The sequence below is a fragment of the Euprymna scolopes genome, chromosome 12 (genome assembly GCF_053919585.1).
Source record: "Euprymna scolopes isolate OS-2025 chromosome 12, ASM5391958v1, whole genome shotgun sequence".
Lineage (NCBI taxonomy): Eukaryota > Metazoa > Mollusca > Cephalopoda > Sepiida > Sepiolidae > Euprymna > Euprymna scolopes.
The window spans coordinates 90,389,128-90,410,501 of NC_136493.1; the positions used below are offsets into that span (position 1 = coordinate 90,389,128).

Sequence of the window (21,374 nt, forward strand, 5' to 3'; positions counted from 1 at the left end):
CACACCATTCCAGAAGCGAGAACACGTCGAGTGCTCGAGGATGAATATGGAGATGTGCCAAGAAGATGAGTAAAAGTTTTTCAAAAGACTGATTACACAGGATGAAACCTGGGTCCATCAATATGATCCAGAGACCAAAGCCCAGTCAATGCAGTCGAAGCACTTGGACTCACCACCTCCAAAGAAGGCAAGGTCATGCTCACAGTCTTCTGGGGCCAGGATGGAGTAGTGATGACAGATTTCCTGGCAAAATGTACCACAATTACAGGAGCCTATTATGCTTCACTTTTGAGGATAATAAGGGAATCTATCAAAATCAAGAGGCGGGGCAAGATCAGCAAAGGTATCCTCCTCCTGCAGGACAACGCTCTGGTCCACAACTCGCATGTCGCCAGATCAGAAGCACAGGCGTGTGGTTATAAAATCCTCCCCCTATCCTCCCTACTCTCCTGACCTTGCACACTCTGACTTTCACCTCTTCCCAGCCATGAAGTTGTTTTTGAAAGGAAAGCATTTCCCAGATGATGCAGCCTTTATTTCTGAAGTCACGTCGTCGTTGGAGGACCAACCTGAGGTGTTCTACAAAAACGGTCTCCAGAGCTGCATCAAACGATGGGAGAAATGCATAACTCTGGGTGGTTCCTATGTAGAGAAAGACTAATAACTGTACCAAGTTTCATTGCTCTACTGCTATGGGAAGTGAGTCAGGGGCATTACTTATTGCACCCCCCTCGTACGTTTTTATTTTTTTTATTGGTCCCTCCTGACAAAAGATAAACATGATACTTTTTACTGAAACTCATCCAATATTAATAATAAAAATATTAATAATAAAAAACGAATTGAAAGGGAGAAAAGTTGTTAAAAAGTTTAAAAAGAAAAGGAATACGATTTGATTTGTATGAAACTGAAGTTTATTCAATAGAAATAAATAAAAATGAACAATAAATAATTTTTAAATTAAAAAAACAATATTTGAAAAATCAAAACTGAAAAACAAACGATTAATTAGTTTAACTGAAATATGAACAATAAATTAGTTTAACTGAAATATGTACAATAAATTAGTTTAACTGAAATACGAACAATAAATTGGTTTAACTGAATAACGAACAATAAGTTAAAAATTAAATTCAAACAAATATAGTATAAACAAAGTTACTAAGGCAGAAATATTTCAAACACTGAATATTAAAACTTTCCAAATCTGTTGTAGAATTTAATTTAAAGTTTGAATTTTTCTTTTTCTGATATATTTTTTTTTTACTAATATTGTTATTCTCTTTGCGACAAAAATTGTTTATAAGGGAATTCGATGAACTCCATATCAGCATTTTTTCAATTTGCTGAATAGTGTGACCCTCATCACAAGAGCAATATGAAATAATCGATTTTGATCAGCCAAAATATTTAAAGTTATGTACATGGCTAATTTTCTCTGATGAATTGAATGTAAAAAATAATCACATTTTGTAAGTTTGTTTATAACTATATAATTATATTAGACAAAATTATTAGTTATATCATTTGGGTAAAGCAGAGAACCTTTTAGCTGTTTAATTCAGCTATTTCTTCAACAGCCTCTCTTGCGGATAATAACTTTTTGCAACTATTGCATTTCAGTTTTTTGAAAACTGCATGACAGCAATAACCTGCTAAGTATAATATAACAGGAAGTACTTCCTTGCATTGATTAATATCATCTTCTGTTACATCTATGTTAAATTTATAAACATGTAACTCTTGCTCCCTTGTCATTTCATCCCAGTTAGTTTCTTTTATATTTTTCAATTCAATAGTTTGATTATTAATTGGTAAGCTTAATTTTAAAACTGACAACATTCTGAGTTTTATTTCACATTCATACACCTGACATATCGATATATTATACTGATCTCCACTAAGTTGTCGATACTGGCCAAACCTTGCCTCAAGGTTATCTGTCTGAAACTTTCTTGGTAATATATACACCATGTTCAGTACATTTATACAATATTTAGTCAATTCTAAAATTGCGTAAGTAGTATGGTACAAAGCAGTATATGTTTCCTTTGTTAACTTACCAGTTCTTCCAGGAATACTATTCCAAGTTTCTAATCAGTGACAGAACACATTTAGGAAACTATAATTATCACTATTTAATGTAAGTGGATTAGCATATTTATTACGAAGTCAACAACCTTTATATGCTGTTTTCACATTCAGTATTGTCCACCAAATATAAAATATTTGAATGTATTCTGCGATTTCTGCATAATTTGGCAAGTATTCCTGTTTCCTAAGGTTAGCAAACCTTGAATAGTATATTCGTTGAAAATTTGAAAAACCAAATTAACATTTTGCCTTTCAAAAGTAGTTGGAGAAAGAGCTTTCGAAGTCAACTTATAGCAATATTTCACAAGTGATTGAGATTCTAGGGCATAAAGTTTATGTAAATTAGAAAATGGAGCACTTTGGATGTTATCTAATTCATGATTTCCATTATAACAAAACTTTGGGAACATCATGCATTTATGTTCATCTTTTTGGCCAAGCCAATTGTTTCTAATGCATTTTAATATATGCACCGAGTCGAATAAGAAGAAAAGAGGGCTAGACGTTCTAACTGGATGGGGATATACAATTGAAAGCTTTGATGAGCTACAAAAGAAAGACATAACTTTTTATTTATTGCATTATTATCTGTTATAACAGATAATACCTTAAACCCTATATCTTCTAAGCCAATTATTATACGTTTAATCATGTCAAATAAGTTCTCAGCTAGAAGATATTTAGTTGGCATAACATGCACAACATCCTTATATTGTGAGAATACACTGCTAAGCAGAAAAGCAAATGCACTTGTGGCAGGTTCCTTGCTGTTGTTAGCTAAGCCAACAATATTACCACCTTTATAATCAAGATAAGGTTTGAGATGTATTTCATCAACAAGTAAAGATACTGTGATGTCATTCTGTATTAGTAACTTGAACTTTTAATATACATGAGAAAATTGTTATCATGTTGTTCAATGACAGGATTCATAGAAGTTGATAAGGTTAATCTTCGAATGGTTGAATAGCATGGTAAAATTACATTTTTAGTGTCTCTTAACAGTCTGTACCCTCTAGAGGAGCAGTTATATAATAAGGAAGAAAATACCATCATTTCACTCGAATAGTTAACCTTATTCATTGTCATTATGTTAATTTGTTCATATATGAACTTAATGGCATTAAAATATTTAAATGATTCATCTTGCACTAATAGCAAAAATGATAAGATTAATTTTAATAAAGAACTTATATTAGAAGTTTTCATTTCCTGTTCTTCGATGTCCATTTTTTCATGTTTTCCATCAAAATCTGCAGAGTATTTTCCTCTGTTACATGTTTAGGAATTCTATACTCCCCTATAGCACTCATTTCCACATCACTACAGAATACTCTAACGGCCAAGTCTGGTTCAATCACCATAGACATTTTTATTTTGGGGCATGGGCATCTCTTTATATGGCATATAATGATGGTATTGTCTTGCCTAATAGAAGTTCAATAATTTTTATCTATAAACGTTAATTGTTTTTCTAAATCATCAATATTATGGAAAGTTTTACGTTTCCGTAACCCTAACTCGTCAACAACACTTTCACATAATGCATGCTTAAGAGCAGAATTTTCTAAACGCATTTTCTTTGCGTTAGGAGACTCTCTAAAAGTGGTTGATGATGATAAATAGGAGGGACAGTTTGGTAATATTCGAGGAATAGCACCATCCTTAAGATAGGGATTTTTTAATTTAACACTAATTGTCTTTCCAGTCCTTTCATCAAATGCTGATGCCTCTCACTGTATGTCTTCAGGTCAAAAATGAAGTTCACATACCTAAAGAAATAATTTAAAAGAAAATCGTACCATGTTTGACTTAATACAAAAAAAAAAAGAAGAAAATTACATGACAAAAAAATGATAAAATAAAAAAATAAGGTTAATGTGCAGAATTAGTCCAGCCTCGAAAAATCATTTTAAATTACCACTTGTATAGGTTTTCGGGGGTGCTGAAAACGAAAATAATATTTAAAATTGTGGCAAACTAGTAGTTGCCAAGATATAAAAAGATGTTAGTTAAAAAAAAAAGGGGGGATAATTTAACCTAAGACGACCACCCACTTTATGGCCAATTTTTTTTTTTTTTTTTTTACATGGACAACGAGCAATTTTTCTTAAAATTACATTTTCGCGAAGTGCCTCTTTGATATAGGAATGAACACAACTAAACGTAAAATGAGCACCTACAGTTTTTTTTTTTTGATATCTCAAACATACTCTGCTATATTTAAATGGAGTAAAATCCTTTCTTTTTATTGCATTAATCCACTGGTAAATTATTTCCTTTTTTTGGGGAGAAATGAAAACACGGTAACTTTTTCGTAGTTACCTCGGCATTTTGGAACTATACATCTCAACGGCATAACCCTCCAAAACTTTTAACCAACTTTCAGTTTAGTCATGAGACACATGACCAAATTTCAACAGACTGATGTTCATGACGTCACCAGACTAAATTATAGTCGTCGCTAGGCCATCATATTATGCTAGCCACGGTATAACTCTATCCAAAAGAATATTTAGCCCTTTGTCTAGTTCATATTGGTGAAAAATTTTATTGATTCTAAATTATGTCTTATTTTTAATTTCTTTTAATTTTCTTTGGTTTGCAGACGTCTTACAAATGATGGGCCGTGCTGGTCGACCCCAATTTGATGCCCAGGGAAAAGCTGTCATCCTCGTTCATGATATCAAAAAGCATTTTTACAAAAAATTCCTCTACGAGCCGTTTCCAGTTGAATCCAAGTAAGTTGTTGTTTCAGAAATAATGATTCATTATAAATTCTTTCAACAATTTTTTAGTTTAATCTGAGTTTATTTATTTTATTTGGAAATCGCCCTCCCACTCCCCACCCCACCCCCACACAAGACATGAAGCCACTTAATGTAAGGAGCTAAAAAAATGAAAACATGAAGTACTACTTCAAGATTAAAAACTAGCCAACAGTCTTTGACTCAAAAAACAGCAATTCTTCCCTTTTGTTAGAAATATAGAATATGAGGACTAAAGGACAAAATAAGGGCAGTGAATTATGAGGCTGCTCTTCTATGAATTTCAGTCATTTGTAATAATAACTTTGTTATTTTGTGCAAAACATGTGTAAACATGTGCTCTGTTGCATGTTTTGCTGATGCATACAAATGGCAGACAATGGTTGACTAAGGGAAGATGTGGAGGGCATAAAGAACTGAAAATATTGTTGGCAAGAGTCCAACCACCCAAGAGATATATTCTTTGTTTAAAAAAATAAGTACCTCACTGAATAGGAAAGTCATACTGGGATCATCCTTTGTGAAAAAAGCCATATCCAGGATTATCTTTAAACTAACAAAGGTACCAGTGCTTTGCGCAGGACCTGCAAAGCGGGTACCCAAGCATACAGCAAAGTCCTGACCTTAACATTTGATCTTGACCTTGAAAAATAGTGTACACCATCTCTAGGTCGGAAACCATTATCATCATGTTAGGTTTGATCAGTACCGGTTCAGTGGTGTAGTCTGTAGGAGAGTATATATACATAGGAAATGACCTTAGCTTTTGACTGTAACTTTAAAAAATGGTGTGCACCATCCCTAGATAAGAGACCGTCATCATACCAGGTTGGTTATGATCAGTCTAGTGGTGTAGGCTGTAGGAGAGTTGTACACACACACACACACACACACTGCTACTACTACTTTATATATATATATATATATATAGATAAGCTGCCTCCATGAATGGAAACTGTCAAGATGTTAGCTTTGCTGAATGTCTCAAGTTGTCAACATCTGAACAGCCAAAAAAGTGTTCACTTGAATCAGTCAGTGGTGAAAAGATTCTGGGAAATGGGTAGAGAAGTTGGTCTGAGCCTTCATTCCAGAGAAGGTGTTGGAGTTAAACATTTGACAAAGACAATTGATTTTCCTGGGAACTGCTCTGCAGTTGAGCCAGTGTGTCTCTCTGAGCAAGAGTTTGTGTTGCGGAGGGGATGGCATAACAATCCTAAAAGAGGAAGTGACTCGGCTGAAGGACTGTGTCAGTAGGATGTTGTTTCGGTCTGGGTCTGTCAGGCAAAACTCTCATTCTGTAAGTCTGCCATTCCAGCTTGTGTTAACAAGTACCATTTGTAATATAAACAAAAAACAAAAAAAAAAAACATTATTTGTTTATAAATGGGCTTGTAGTTTTTGTTTTGGAGGGAGAATTTCCCTACACAGTGAGTGAGATGTTCATGGCTGGTGCAGGGAACACACAAGGGCATGATCATATATATAAATACTATAATTGTACAAGAATGCAGCTGAAATTGGTTACATTCTAAGCACAATTTTCCGGCTCAGTTTTCTTTTAGCAAACTTCAAGAATTGCCGCTCCTTTATTCTCCTTTTTTTTTTTTCTACTTTTGTTTACCACAAACAAAGTATATTGCCACTGAACTGTAAGCGCCAGATTTATAAGGAGTCAACCAGCAAGACATTTTTTCACATTATATTTAAAATTTATGCATGTTGGTACAGTTAGAAAAATAGGGAGCAGTTTAAGGAAAGGAGCTATTAGAATAGAAAAACCAGTCTGTGTATTCTTTTTTTTGCGGACTGTTATTTTCATTTTCCTAGTTTCACCACGTTTCATCCAACTAATCCTTAAACTTCTTCGGGTGATTAACTGCTCATCTAGAACTGTACAAACTCAATGTTGAGTCTCTATGGTTCCAAGTGAGCATTGTCTGAAGATAACGGTTTCAATCCTACCCAAAGCAGTCCAGAGGATTAGTTGGCCAAAAACGTGATGAGACAACAACTATGAAAGGTAGTAATTATTAGGAATACAGTTACAAGACTCTGCATTCGTATCCTATCACAGTTAATCACTTGAAGAAGTTTAGAGGATGAATTGGCTGAAACGTGATGGAACAACGACAACTATGAAGATGAGGACAACAGTTCACAAAAAAAATGAATATGCAAATTATGAAGCCTAATCTCAAAGGATTAAAAAGAAAACAAAATTAAAAAAATATATAAAATTGGCCTTGTTTTACAATAAACAGAAGTATGAAAAAGTGGTCAAAAAGCAAATATATAACAAATAAATGTTATTAAAGGTAAAATAAGTTACTTTTTTACCTATCAAGTTTTTATTGTTTTTACTTACTGTAAAACATTTATTTGCTTTGCAAAACCAGTAGTGTTGAGCGTCATGCAAGAACAAGAAAAAATGGCCACAATGTGACTTTTACATCTTTGAAGTCTACATAATGGTTCCAAAAACGAAAATTAAACAAAATATTGTTAGAAGCCCACCCAGTAAATGTTATCGTGATATTATTTAGTGGAATTTCTATCAGTGTTTTGTTTTATTTTCAAATTTTTGACCGATTCTCGGGCACTTCTGTTTTAGAGGAGTATTATATAAGGGAGATAACTCCCATTTACTAAAAAAAAAAGCATTGCTGAAACAGTTTACGAAAATTAATAAGAAAAAGTTATTTCACATATTGATCCCTTTTAGTTTTTTGGTCTCATGCCAAAAGACATATGCGGAAATTGTTGGGGACCATGTCTGAGATGTTCCACCTTCATCTCATGGAGTTTCTTTGGCAGAAAAAGGGAAAGGGAGACGTATTCCCTTGCATAAAAGGATCAATATGTGATATAATTTTTTTTTTTATTAATTAACACAAGTTGATTTATTTTTTGTAATTTTGACATTACTTCATTGTTATAGTTTATTTATTTTTGGTTTTGTGTTAATTAACAAGTTTGATTATTTTTTTTTACTTAACATTTAGTTAAAAATATTTAATTATTTTATTGCTTAGCATTCTGTGGAAGTGCTTGTAAAAGAAGCATAAAAAAAAAAAATAACACTGTGGCAACAGTCCAAGATCAATTAGGCTAGAATTTTTTTTTTTTTTTTTTTTTTTTTGCACCCTGTTTAAGAATGAGAGGCTAGTGTTTGATACACCAGCCCAGACGTGACAGCCGTAATCTATGGGCAAATGATGGCTTTATAGGTATATAGGATACTGACAGGTATGAGAAGCTTCTTTAGCCCTGAAGTATCTTTGCAGCAGAGTTGGCAGCATCTTCTATGTGCTCATTCCACTTCATGTTTCTTGAAAAATCTCAGGTTGAGGAGTTGAAATTTTGGACTCTTGAGAAGGGTGCCATCAGCCACGCCAACCAGAGATTGTAAAGTTGTTAAAGGAAAAGAGTTTTATCTTGGTAGTATTAAATGCAACTATCCATTTTTGTCAGCATTCTACCACAGACTGGACATCGTTTTTCAAAGATTCAACTTTTGTCTTTCACGCATGGACATTCAATCTATCCTGTAGCCATGGTGTAGTGTCGTCAGCAAATACACCAATCTCAGACGCAATCAGACCATTGTCTATTTATCATCAAATAAACAACATTAATCAGTGATAATGTTTTTTTTTTGTTACATCGAAAATTTAAGACAGAAAAAAATTAACTTTTACTTGAACAACAGAGGCATGTGTTATGCTCATGTCTCATTGGGAACGACAAGATGGTCATGCATCAGAAGAAAAAAAAAAGTATTAAGGTCCTCAGGTTCAAGAATACATGTGCATCGAACAAAACGAGAATTGGCGACTCTTTCTCTTGATTGAAGATTATGTTAGTTGCAATGTTTTTGTTTACTATAAATAATCCTTGTGATTTATAAATTGTATGCGTTTTAGGGTTGACTTCAATGTGGAAAGCATAAAAAAAAACAGACAGATAGTTTTTGTGTTTTATATATAGATAAATATAATCTATGCATCGTATAAATGTTGTAGACTTCAGATACTCATAAAAATCACTTGATGTAATTTATTTTTAGAGAGGGTGAATACCACTTCATTTCATGGTGATTCAAAAAGAAGTAGCATGTTCCACAGATGAACTATTCGTAGCATGCTCAGTTGGGTTACGTGCATTCCGTGCACGTTGTGATATGAAAAATACAGCTTCTCCAGAGTGAATGATTATGCGTGATGAATACCCACATCTTTCAAGAGGTTCGTCTGTTGATATGCATAGACACAACACAACCGATCTAAAGGAGTAAACAATAAAAATCCTTCTATTTCTTTATTTATTATTCTTTTTTTTGCGTCCTTTATGTCCGCTAGCAACAGTTTATCTCCAGCAGTACAATTCACACTTGCTGAAAAATCTATTCCCTTCAAGAATCTCTCCTTGCCAGATACCTTTGTTTGTTCAGCCACCTAGGTGACTTCATCCGTGAAGTCATTGACATAGAACCACAAATTAAGCTTGAAGAAATATCATGGTGGCTAACTCAAAACCTAACTCAGCACAGTAAAGCAGAATACTGAACTGATTCTGAGCCCTCATCTTTCTGGGGTTCATTGCTGGAACCCATAATTGAAGCAGGCTTGGATTGCCATGACTTGTCAGCCAGTGTTTGGAATGGGATGAACTTGTTGGAAAAAGCCGGCCCAACTGACTCGGGGTAAATGTCACAATGACTAATGACTATGCTTTATAGGCAGTTGTAGGTGGCGACTATAGATAAACATCACAGGTTCCCCATTAGATCATTCTCGACAATGGGAAGATGTAAAGAACTGTAAAAGTACATGTTTGGCGATTCGTATACTTACGAGCTGCCTTAAATAAGTTTTCAGACATTTTATACAGTCATTTAAAATTGTGATAAACTCTTGAAAATTCAGTATGATTTTATACAACAAGCCATCTTTAATGGGAGGTTTACTGCCAAATGTACTTAGATATGGATATTTGGCCAATACTGGCAATGTCAGTATTTCAACAAAATGGTTTTCTCAGAGCCAACTAGATAATAAGTGTAAATCAAATAAACCATATTGTATTTCACTTAATTTGCCTGTTTGTCCATTCTACTTTTTTTTTTAACTACTGGGCTGATCTGGCTGAAATTTTGTATAGACTCCCTCCCCCCCCTTTTTTTTTTACAAAGGAGTCGCTTTTATCAAGGCCTGGAAGCCACTCGAGGATATGGGTTGATAAAGATTGAAACAACATTAGTAGTGGAAATTTGAGAAATTAGATTACTTAAAGAGACGGCTCAACAAGAATTTGTTTATATTGGACTTGAAGACAACCATACTGTAGTCAGTTTGAAAGCAGGTGGGTAGTTTTAAAAAAGAAGTTTTGTTCATGGAATCCATGTTTAAGTTTAAGCACAGTGAGGGAAATTATTGATAGTGGTTTCAGCTAGACGAGTGTTTTTCATGAAACTTTGACAAGAGGGGGGCCATAAATTGGAGCTCAAATGAGAACTTGGCATAAAAATAGCAATTAAACAGGGACAGGCTTGCAAGGTCTCTTCTGTGGGGAAAGAGGTTGCAAGGAAGAGAAAAAAAGCATCCCTTACTAGACTACAAACTGTCAAAGCAGGATATGGTACTTCGAGCAGCTCCTGCCCAGATGTGACTAGGACATACTTGGCTCCTGTACAGGCAGAGAATTGCATTGGCACTGAGATACCTATTGGAGTGAGAGAATGATGCTACCATTTTTCCAGTGTGGAACACGTACATTAAATCCATTGCCAAGGTCTTTCCTAAGAATGTCCCTACCACATGCAAAGCTAACTCTAATGTAGGCAGATATTCCATGCTCATGGCAATCTTGGGGGTCAGATTTTAATATTAAGTTAAAGTATCCTTTAATAATGAAATCATTTAGGGAAATAGAACATTAGAACAATAGGTCTGGCTTGGTCTCCTGTCATTGGATTTCAACCACTGGAAGGTTGGAACACAGACTCCTGATATTAGAGAAGACCTGGTAGTGGGGATTTTCATTGGAAACTGAAGTTCTGGGTTTAATCTGGGTTTAATCTTGTAATCTTGAGACTTTTCATGATGGACTTTTGGGGGTTTGTGGAACAGGTTGACAGAGTTGGTTAGAGCAGAACAGAGAGAGAAAGTAAGGGAGAAAAAAAAACAAATATTTTTTTTGGTAGCACATGATAAGGTAAAGCTGTAACATTACCCACTAATATGGTATCGAGAAGCCTCACCAGAAGCTTCTGCATGGTCCAGAATCCATTCACCAAATGGCAACGCAGCAGCCCCAGTACTTTGCACCTGCTGATAGAACGGCCTCCTTAGTGGTTAATCTAAGGCTCGAGTCCCTGACTATCAGGCAGATAATGTTAGCCCAGTTAAAACGTTTACCTCCAGTACCCTTATTAGTGACATGGCTACAAGGATAGAAATAGAAACAGAAAATTTCCAACCTCTCGCGTAACTGCTGATCTAGAATACTTTTTCTTCTCCTTTTGTCAGAAAAATCACTCATTCTAAATGAGGACTGAGGGACACATTAGAAGAAGCGAGTTATCTAAAATGCATTATCTATTCTCCTTCAAAAAACATGAGTATTGTACTTAATATAAATTCAATCGACATGTTTAGGGGAAAGTATGGTTCCCCTCTCTTTAACTGAAATAAGGAAGGAGCTTTTTTTTGCTCACCAGAATTCGGTTGGCACAGTTTACATATGTAATTCTTGGGGGCTACTCACCTGTTTTCCTCGAGTCATTCCCGACTTGATTTGAATGGAATTATCTATCACTTTTGCTAACATATTTGAGACTAGGCGGCGCTTTATTAGTATGACTAAGTGAAAAGTCTACTATAAAAAGGACAGCATCTTCGGGGGTTTTTTTTTTTCATTATCCACCCAATTGGAGAATGCGTTTATTTTGAGGAAAATAGCAAGCAAATCGCAAATTGATAGCAATAAATTCCAATGATAATTTTAACAGTATTTTTTGGGACGGGGGGGGGGCGGGCGTACAAGAAAAACAAATTTGTAAATATATTAATACATACATAATCACTGAAATAAGAAAAAGATTTTTTTTTTGCTTTTGAGAACTCAGTTAGCAAAGTTCTTGGGACTAGTTGCCTTTTTTTCCTCAATTCATTCCTGACTTGAAAGTGCAATAAACTAATTATTATGGATTCTATTCGATGTATAGTTAGGGGTTAATGGGGATTAGTATTAAGCAAGGACGTGCAGGGGGTGGGGTACTAGGGATGGCCAAGCACCTGCCTCTTTTATTTCTTTAAAAAGTTCTTTGCACGTTACTGGTATTAAGTTCAACTTTTTCTCAGAAACTACTGAGCCCATCTGGCTGAAATTTTGTATGAACATTTTTTATGATAAGGTGCAACAAACTAAGTTCTATGGTATCTGTTTGATGCATAGTTAGGGATAAATAGAAATTAGTATTTGATACAAAAATGGGTACAAATTTAACCATATGCAATCATCAACTTGGCATAAAGCACTCATTCTTAGTCAATGGGTTTTAACTTTTGCTCGTTTTTAATGGGATAAAAAGTCTAGTTTATAAATATATTTGCTCTAGAAATAAGAATTTTAGTATTGAGCTTAATTCGATTGGGTACATAGAAACTTTGATTGAATAATAACTTTTTAGAAGTCATCTATTCATGGCATCCTCAATTAGTCTTCCTGCATTTCAGCATTATTTAACGCATAAAATAGAGTCACTCCATTTTTTAAAAATTTCTATCCCAAACAAGACATCCTGCTACTTGGAACATAAGAGATTACTATTTAGGATTGTATCTAACAGGCAACCGTGAGGAGTTGCACACCAATATATTTGTTCACATTACATTTAAACTTCTGCAGGTTAATATAGTCAGGGAAGCAGAAAACAGGGACAGAATTCTAAAGTCTAGCAGTCAGAAGGAAGAAACCATTATCTCCAGCATCTAGGGACCTCAAAAGTAAAGAGGTGTGATTTTGCTGCTTGTCTGGTTAGTTGGGGGTGTATATGTTAAGAGAACACAAGTGCTATGAGTTCATCTCATCGGAGCACATTCCTTTAAAATACTTGTAAAACATGCAGGATACGAGATTGCATCAATGAGACAGAGGTTGGAGCTTGGCTGACATTGTTGAGTCTATTAGATTTGAAACTCTTTTTTTGGTTTGGATCCTGTCTAAGAGTGAGAGATTAATGGTCGATGCACCAAACCAGATGTGGGAACAATACTCCATGCATGGGTGAATAGTGGCTTTCTAAAGATATACAATGTTTTCTAGTGTAAGTAATTAAAAAGTGAATGATTGGCATCTGCGTGTGCTGAATATCCACATCCTTCACAAGGATAGCCTTTTAATATGCATGAGTATAAACAGAACACGGCTGATCTAGAGGAAAAAACAAACATCATTTTATTCTTTACGATTAGTTGTAGTTTCTGATACAACCAATGACAAATGGATGCTTTGACAGACAGAACATCGCATCTTTACAAAAGCCTGTTCTTGACAATTTACATAGGTGCACTGCTCCGATGAACATATAACTATAAATGTGTAAAACTTTAGCAAGTCGTATATTTATCTAGCTTTAAAAATGTTCTCAGCACTTGTGCCCCCTTAACATAAATATTCCTGATGAACTCGACAATTAGCAAAATCCCACCCCTTCGCTCTAGAGGTTCTTAGATTTTGGAAGGTTTTTTACTCTAATAGCTTCATTCTTTGAGCTGCTTGCCTTTGGAATTCTTTCCTGCTCCCTGTTTTTATGGCTGTGCCAACATGCAGAAATTTAATTGTAATGTGAACAAATATCTTGCTGTACAACTCTCCACTTAGTGTTGCATAGCACGTATGAGAAAATCAGCACTAGCCATAGGATTTCTGGCTAGCAAAAATATTAGCAGTAGCAGCCGTCTTAGCACATATGCAAATTAAGCAAGTGTACAGGTGCTGACGTCACAGGAAGAAGGAGAAAAAAAGTAAAAGAAAGAATAGTACGTGGTCAAGCAAAAAGAAGAAGCAAAGTGCGTGCCGGAGGAGATGGATGTGTGAAGTCGAGGATGAGAAAGCACTCGCTATGGCCAGCGTCAGGTGGCAGGGAGAGAGACTTTTAAAAAGCACATGTATACAGCAGAGTGTTGTAAAGCACATGGGTGTTTTTTTTTGAAAGATAATGAAATGCGTTGTTGTTGAAAGAACCACAAATAAATGCACTTATTTGTTCCTTTGTGACATAGTAACAGACAACGTATGAGTCTGAGTGATTGAAATTTAACGACACGGTTAACGTGTAACGGCCACATCACGTTACATTAGGATGCCCCTGCTCCACAGTATCCCCTTAGATCTCAGTAGTAATGTGGGTTGTTTGGCGTTGAATATAAGTAAAAAGAATAAGTAATTTAGTATAAGATGAATGGAGCTTTGTTCACAAGCATGTGGTGAAGCTCTGCAGACTTATGCGCGTAAATGGATTTATGCTGTGAAAATTACTTAGTCTTTCATTTGATCACATTTTTCTTTATTTTCATATCAGTTTGCTGTCTGTGCTTCCCGATCATTTGAATGCCGAAATTGTTTCGGGGACGATTACTTCAAAACAAGATGCCATGGATTACATCACATGGACCTACTTTTTCCGGCGACTCGTCATGAATCCAAGGTCAGTCACATTTCTTTATTTGTTTTGTTTTTTTCTGTACATATTTCAACTGAAAAAAAAATTACTTTTTTTTTTTTTAATTTAAAAGTGAATCGAAAAATCGTCCGAAGAACTTTCTAGTATATCATGCAGCTTCATACAATGTAATTAACGGTTGTGACTGATTTTTCAATTTTGATTTGTTTAATTTTTATTAAAACTTTGTTGTCTTCACACCAGCAAAACGTGCTTTGGTAATATTTATCTTATGACAAGTCTCTATAAATATCCTCAATGATATGAGTGTATAAAGGAGAATAATATCAACGACACTTAAATATTCCTAGACTCTTTTATAATAATAAAAAAAAATATAATAAAATGCCACACTCAAGAACAACACCAACAAATAACAATCAACTTGAACACGGCATTTATATATATATATATATATATATATATATATATATATATATATATATATTGAAAAATATTTTTATTCAACACAGTAGGTTTTTATTAGTATTAACTCTCTTTTGCCTTATGAAATTAAGAGAAAAGTGACACCTTTACGGAATGAATATATATATATATATATATATATATATATATATATATATATATATATATATATATATATTAATACACTTTTTCCACACATTATAAATGATCGCATTTAAAGAAAGGTAGTACGAAAACCTATCATCATGGGTTTAAATTTAATTTTCCTCAATCATTTTATCATCCCGAAGAAGTCACAAAAATGGTAACAAAACGTTGATGCTTTTCTAATGCTATTGACTTCTCTTTTCTCTTACCATAACGTCATACCATCATATCGATTTTTATTCATATATATATATATATATATATATTACATAAGCATTTATGTCGCTACACATTCATAAGCATGTTTTGGTCAGCCAGTTACAAGTAACTAGAGACCTTGTCAGATGATATTTTTTATGCAAGAATAGTGAAAAAATTGCTTATGTAAAACAAATAAAAAGTATATCTTGCCATGCTTTGATATTGAGCACTCTTGTATGGACCTTGTTAAAATTCATTAGTTGCTTCACCTATGGAAAATATTAACCTAGATTTAGTTTGTACCACTTGTTCGTACATTAAATATTATAAATTCTAATTTGCAACATCTTAACTTCATTTCATATATCTATCTCTACTATTGTATAAAAGGAACTTTATGTGTGTGTGTAAAAGAGAGAGTGTATTCCCTATGTACTCGGAAACGGCTGGGCCGATTTTTTTTCAAATTTCACACAAAGGTACTTGATGTGTTTTGGAGTGTTTTTATGTAGGTTTTGTATAGAAATATGTTTGATGATTAAAAAAAAAAATTTGAATGAAGAAGAAAGTCTGATTTTGACCAAAGTTAACACTTTTATACAGCCTAACATCATAAGTGCATTTGAAAAGTTTTATCACCACACAATCAGAAGGGCTCAGCCTATAAAATTGATTGTAGAAACCTTTATAAGACAGAGGTGCTTTCAAAATGAATTTTTTTTTTTTTTTTAGATCAAAATTGAGCCATGATACTTGACTTTTGTACGTTTAACTTTAATTCAAGGGATTATATAAAAATAATTTTATAAAATCAACAGTTGGTTCTTTGATGTAACAGGGGTGCATTCGAAATACGTGTTTCTGCTTAATGCACAATTGAACCATGATACTTGACTTTTGTCTTTTAAACTTGTGACGCTTAAACGTGACACCATTATTTGCAGATAATTTAATATAATCAACAGTAGATTCTCTACAGTGCAATGTATTGTGAACTAAGTTATTGCGGGGAAGCTTTTTCACTGCAAAGAGTGGGAATGAGGGCTAACTAGAACAGGCAATTAAACAGTTTAAGAATGGGTGATTTCACTGATTTCGATGACAAAAAAGTATGTGAGGGTGAAACATTTGTTGATTCCTATTCAATGCCAGACAATGTCGGCTTTCCCTGCTAGTACATGTACATACATACACACACATATATATATATATATATATATATATATATATTGTAACATATGCGATAAAAGGTGGGGAATTAAGTAAAAAATAGACGCACCTATTTACTGTGCCTCCCCATAGGACAGAGTTAGACACCAGGGTCGTTTTTTAACGTGGAGAAAAGGTACAAAAATAAAAATTGTCTCAGTCGTGAAGGATTTCTCCTCCACTAAAAGAGAACGAGAAATGGAAGTGCCGCATCTGAAAAACAGATACTACGCTTTGATCTTGGCCAAAAGGCCAAACGTAGGGGTATGAAAGGAAACTTACGATAAAAGCAAATAAATCATCTTTGTAACATATTACCAAAAGGGGGGGGGGGTATGGGAAAGCAAAACCCAAGTATTTTATCGCACATGTGACACTGGTAAAAAAAAAAAACAAATGGATAGAGATACAAGAACGAACACAATAAAAATGTGAGAAAATAACGAAACAGGAAACACCAGTAATAATATTTTCAAAATCAACTTTATTATAACAATTTAAACTATGGTATGGGGGTGGGGGGATGAGATTAAATAAAAAAATAAAGGAAACAGATTATAAGGGTGTGGAAGGGATATCTTTATCTACTATCTGAAAACGCCAACGAGAAATACATCAATACAAAAAAAATATATTAGTCCAAACGAAACAATGGCAATATGAACTCGTTGACTTAAATATATGAGAGAGAGGTAACTCACAGTTTTTATGTTTCTTTTCTCTTTTTTTTTTTTTTTAACTTTCAAAGTGAACTTTAGTCTTCATTTTATTTGTCTCAGGTGACAGTTTATAACACGCGATATTCCTGCTTAGTATCCATCCAACGTCTTGGTTATTCTTGGAGTATCGTATCTCCTGTGTTCGAGAAATTAACATCCTGTCTTTAGACGACGCTGCCTTATTCTCCCAGGCATTATTTCTTTCCTTTCATTGTTGATGGGGGGGGGGTCGACATCTTCTATCTATGACATTGCTCTCTCTGTCGCTGGGATGGGAATTTTTTTTTACACCCGCTCGGCACAAAGGCCTGGCAGTATCTGTTCTGCACCAAAAAAAAAAAAAAAAAATGCCTCTTTTCCCTCTCTCCTCTTCTCTATACATTTCGTATCCCTCTCTTTTCTTTCTTTGTTGCTTAGCAACTAGTAGGGATCATAAAGTGTTTCTGAGCAAATGACCCGGTCATCTCGCTAGCTTGAGTGCTTTCTCACCTCTCTCTCTCTTTCTTCTATACTCCCTCTCTCTTTCTTCTATAAGGTCTCTTTCTCTCTCTCTCTCTATACATTTTGCCTGGTGATAAAATATAAAAATACCAAAAAATGATACATTTCTTGTTGGCCTAAAATTGAATATTTCAATTTTTATTTAAATATGTAATCCAATTTAAGGGTTATGTAACATAGTGCATATGAGCGCATGGGAAAATATCAGTAGCAGCGAAAGATGGCTGGCTTGTGAAGAGATTAGCAGCAGCAGTAGTCAAAAAACGTGCATATGCAAATTAGGAAGAGAAAACTGGTTGGGAGAAGTAAAGTTCACATTAAAGAAAATGGCCGTGTAAAGTTGAGGATGAGAAATGGCTAACTGTAGTCGGTCTGTGGTCGAAGGAAGGAGAAATGTACCAAGCTAGATGAACATGTGGAAGTGAAAGACTTTTTTTTTAAAGTTTTGTCAAGTAACGTGTAATAAAAATTTTTGTTAAAAAAGTAAAAAATGCTGACCTGGATTTTTATTTATTTATTTCCAGTTTTATTTTTATGAATTACTAAAGTAAAGTGTTACGCCATGTAACGTTAAATTTTCTTTTCCATTCAAAGTTTAAATGCGATTACGGATTAAATTAATAAATAGTGATGTTACGGATTACATTAATAAATAGTGATGTTACGGATTACATTAATAAATAGTGACGTTACGGATTAAATTAATAAATAGTGATGTTACGGATTAAATTAATAAATAGTGATGTTACGGATTAAATTAATAAATAGTGATGTTACGGATTACATTAATAAATAGTGACGTTACGGATTAAATTAATAGATAAAGTGACGTAATCTCTAAAATTAATAAAATTATGAGCCAATTCATGTGGGCATAGATTTCTCAGCTCGACAGAACTCTGATAACTGCACATTAAATTTTATTTACTATCAATCTATTATTTATTGAAATCAATAATACAATAGCATAAAATAAACCTAAATTTTTAGTTCCTATTCAGAAACACAATTTGATTAGGAAATTAAATCTAGCAGAACGCATTTCAGTTTCTTCATGAAAAAGTCAGTGATTTTAATTGTTAATATTTATACGTATATAAAAAAATTTGTCAAGCAAGGAACTGCAAGACTCAACAAAATGTTGAGATGAAACTAAGTTCACTATTCCGTAATGAAGCTTCAGGTATACTAAATAAAAAACAAATTTTAAATTTACTCAGTAAATATTTATTGAATTCTTTTATAATAATAATAATAATAATAATAATAATAATAATGATAATAAAATAATAATAATAATAATAATAATAAAAATGATAATAATAATAATTATAATAATAATAATAATTATAATAAAAATGATAATAATAATAATTATAATAATAATAATAATTATAATAATAATAATAATTATAATAATAATAATAAAAATAATAATGATGATAAGAATAATAATAAAAATAATAAAATGATAATAATTATAATAATAATAATAATAATAATAATAATAAAAATAATAATAATAAGAAGAAGAATACTCTTCATGTTTTTTCTGATTCATTTGAGATATTATTTTATATATTTTGATCTAATATCAATCTTTTAGAAAAAAATTGTTTTTCAATTTTGGTTCGTAAAATTTTGCGATGTTATATTATAATTATATGTTACAAGATATAATAATAATAAGTATATATACAATATTAAGCAGTCGTTAAGTTTTTGTGGGGTAGTGATTATCGCATCTGCTTAACACACAGAAGGTTGCGAGTTTGAAGCTCGTCAAAATCTAGAAATTTAAAATTTTTGTTTTTATATTCAGTTTTGTAAAAGATTTCGATGTTAAATATACAATATCACGCATAGATTATTTTATGACCTTACAAAATTGAAAGGGAATTTGGTAGCCTTTAAACTGTCAGATAGAAAGTCATTTAAACTGGCTTTGAAATTTTTTATCCAATCCTTATGTATAAAAAGATTGAAAGTTTTTCAAATCATTTCCATCCTATTATTTCATAGAGATTATGCAAACCTTTCCTTAACAATTACTTATAGATTTATAACACTTTAGTCTAAATCAGTGGTTCTCAACATTTTTTTACTCATGGACCCTCTTTTCCCTTCTTTTTATCTTGGTGGACCCCTTCATGACTATTGGTCATAAGACAATCTTCTATTTTTCACTAATATAAATTTTGAGGTTTTAATAATCAAAGAAATAACATGAAATTAAGCTTTATTTTTAAATGAAAACTAATTCAATGCAAATAAGGTATTCTACAACAACTATGATAATTATGATAATAATGATAAGTAATAATAATAATAATCTAAATTAGAGTGATAATAATTCTTTACCAATATCTTGTATTACAATATTACAATGTTTCTTCCATGGTCAAGCCGATGGAGATCAGAGCTGTTCAGGCAATTGAATTCACTGCAGCATTTATGTACACTGGTTAAAATTTTTGATAAACAGCTAAAGTGGAATGTGTAATTTAAAAAAAAAAGAGATAGGCATTTTTATTCTGTGAGATCCCTGTGGTTGATGTTGCTCGGCGAGTTTCTTTATATCTGGCTCCATCGATGTTGATGATAATCAAAAGTCTCCTCTTTTCACAATGTCAAGTCTATTGCGAGCTTTTGATAAAAGTTGAGAAACACAACTAAATCCCGATTCAACAAGATGTTAGAAAAGCAATAACGTAGAGCTGTGTTTTATCCCAGAGCAAAGGGTACTTTGTAGCAACATCATTTGTCTTCCATACATTGTACTTTCCATCTTTGAATTTTTCACGCATAATTTCATCCCTTTGTAATTCAATGAGAGGCTCTTGCAAAGATATGTCTATATCAGCAACATTAACTTTGAAAGGAATTGAAACCCAAGTTGGTATAACCATCATGAGTAGGTCACTAAACCGAGTTTGCATATCTGCATGCATATTTTCCATATATTCAGCATATAATGCAAGATCTTCATCTTGCAAATCACTGCTAACAGAGGCCAAACAAGGAAACTGTTCAAAAGCACGACGCCTGATATTATTCATATACAATTGTAGTTTTCCTCAGAAAAGCAGCAATAGTACTTTTACTAGATATTAGATCAGAATCTTTTCCTTGGAGCTGTTTATTAAGTGAATTCAGTTTTTCTATTATATTTGATAAGAAAAACACATCACATTTATTTGCAAGCAGCTGTTCTCCAAGTTGTGTGTTAGCAAGAAAGCAAACCATAGAATCCCAAATGCAATGAAATGCTGAAGACAATTCCCCTTTGATAGCCATCTCACCTCTGTATGTAATACAAGCCGCTCGAACTCTTCTCCATTTTGCTTACATAATTCATGAAAAAGGCGGTCTCTGAGAGAATTTGATTTAATATGGTTAACTATTTGTATTACGACAGTAAGGGCATCATGCAGACGTGCACTCATTTTATTTGCAAGTGTTGACGGTGTATCACGCAGTGAATACAAAATACTTGCGGGACAGCTTTTTTTAAATGTGCAATAAAACCTTTGTATCTGCCAGCCATAGAAGGTGCACCATCAGTAGCACAAGCGATTATATTTT

General features: G+C 33.3%; 1 protein-coding gene across 2 annotated transcripts in view; it reads left to right on the forward strand.

The window, feature by feature from the left end:
* LOC145291416 (activating signal cointegrator 1 complex subunit 3-like) overlaps nt 1-21,374 on the forward strand; it is a 958,449-nt gene that overhangs the window by 644,135 nt on the left and 292,940 nt on the right. For both annotated transcript variants that reach the window (XM_080137231.1, XM_080137232.1), the window contains exons 33-34: nt 4,703-4,835; nt 14,446-14,571. In XM_080137231.1, the coding sequence (XP_079993357.1) occupies nt 4,703-4,835; nt 14,446-14,571 (259 nt within the window). The remainder of the gene's footprint in view (nt 1-4,702; nt 4,836-14,445; nt 14,572-21,374) is intronic.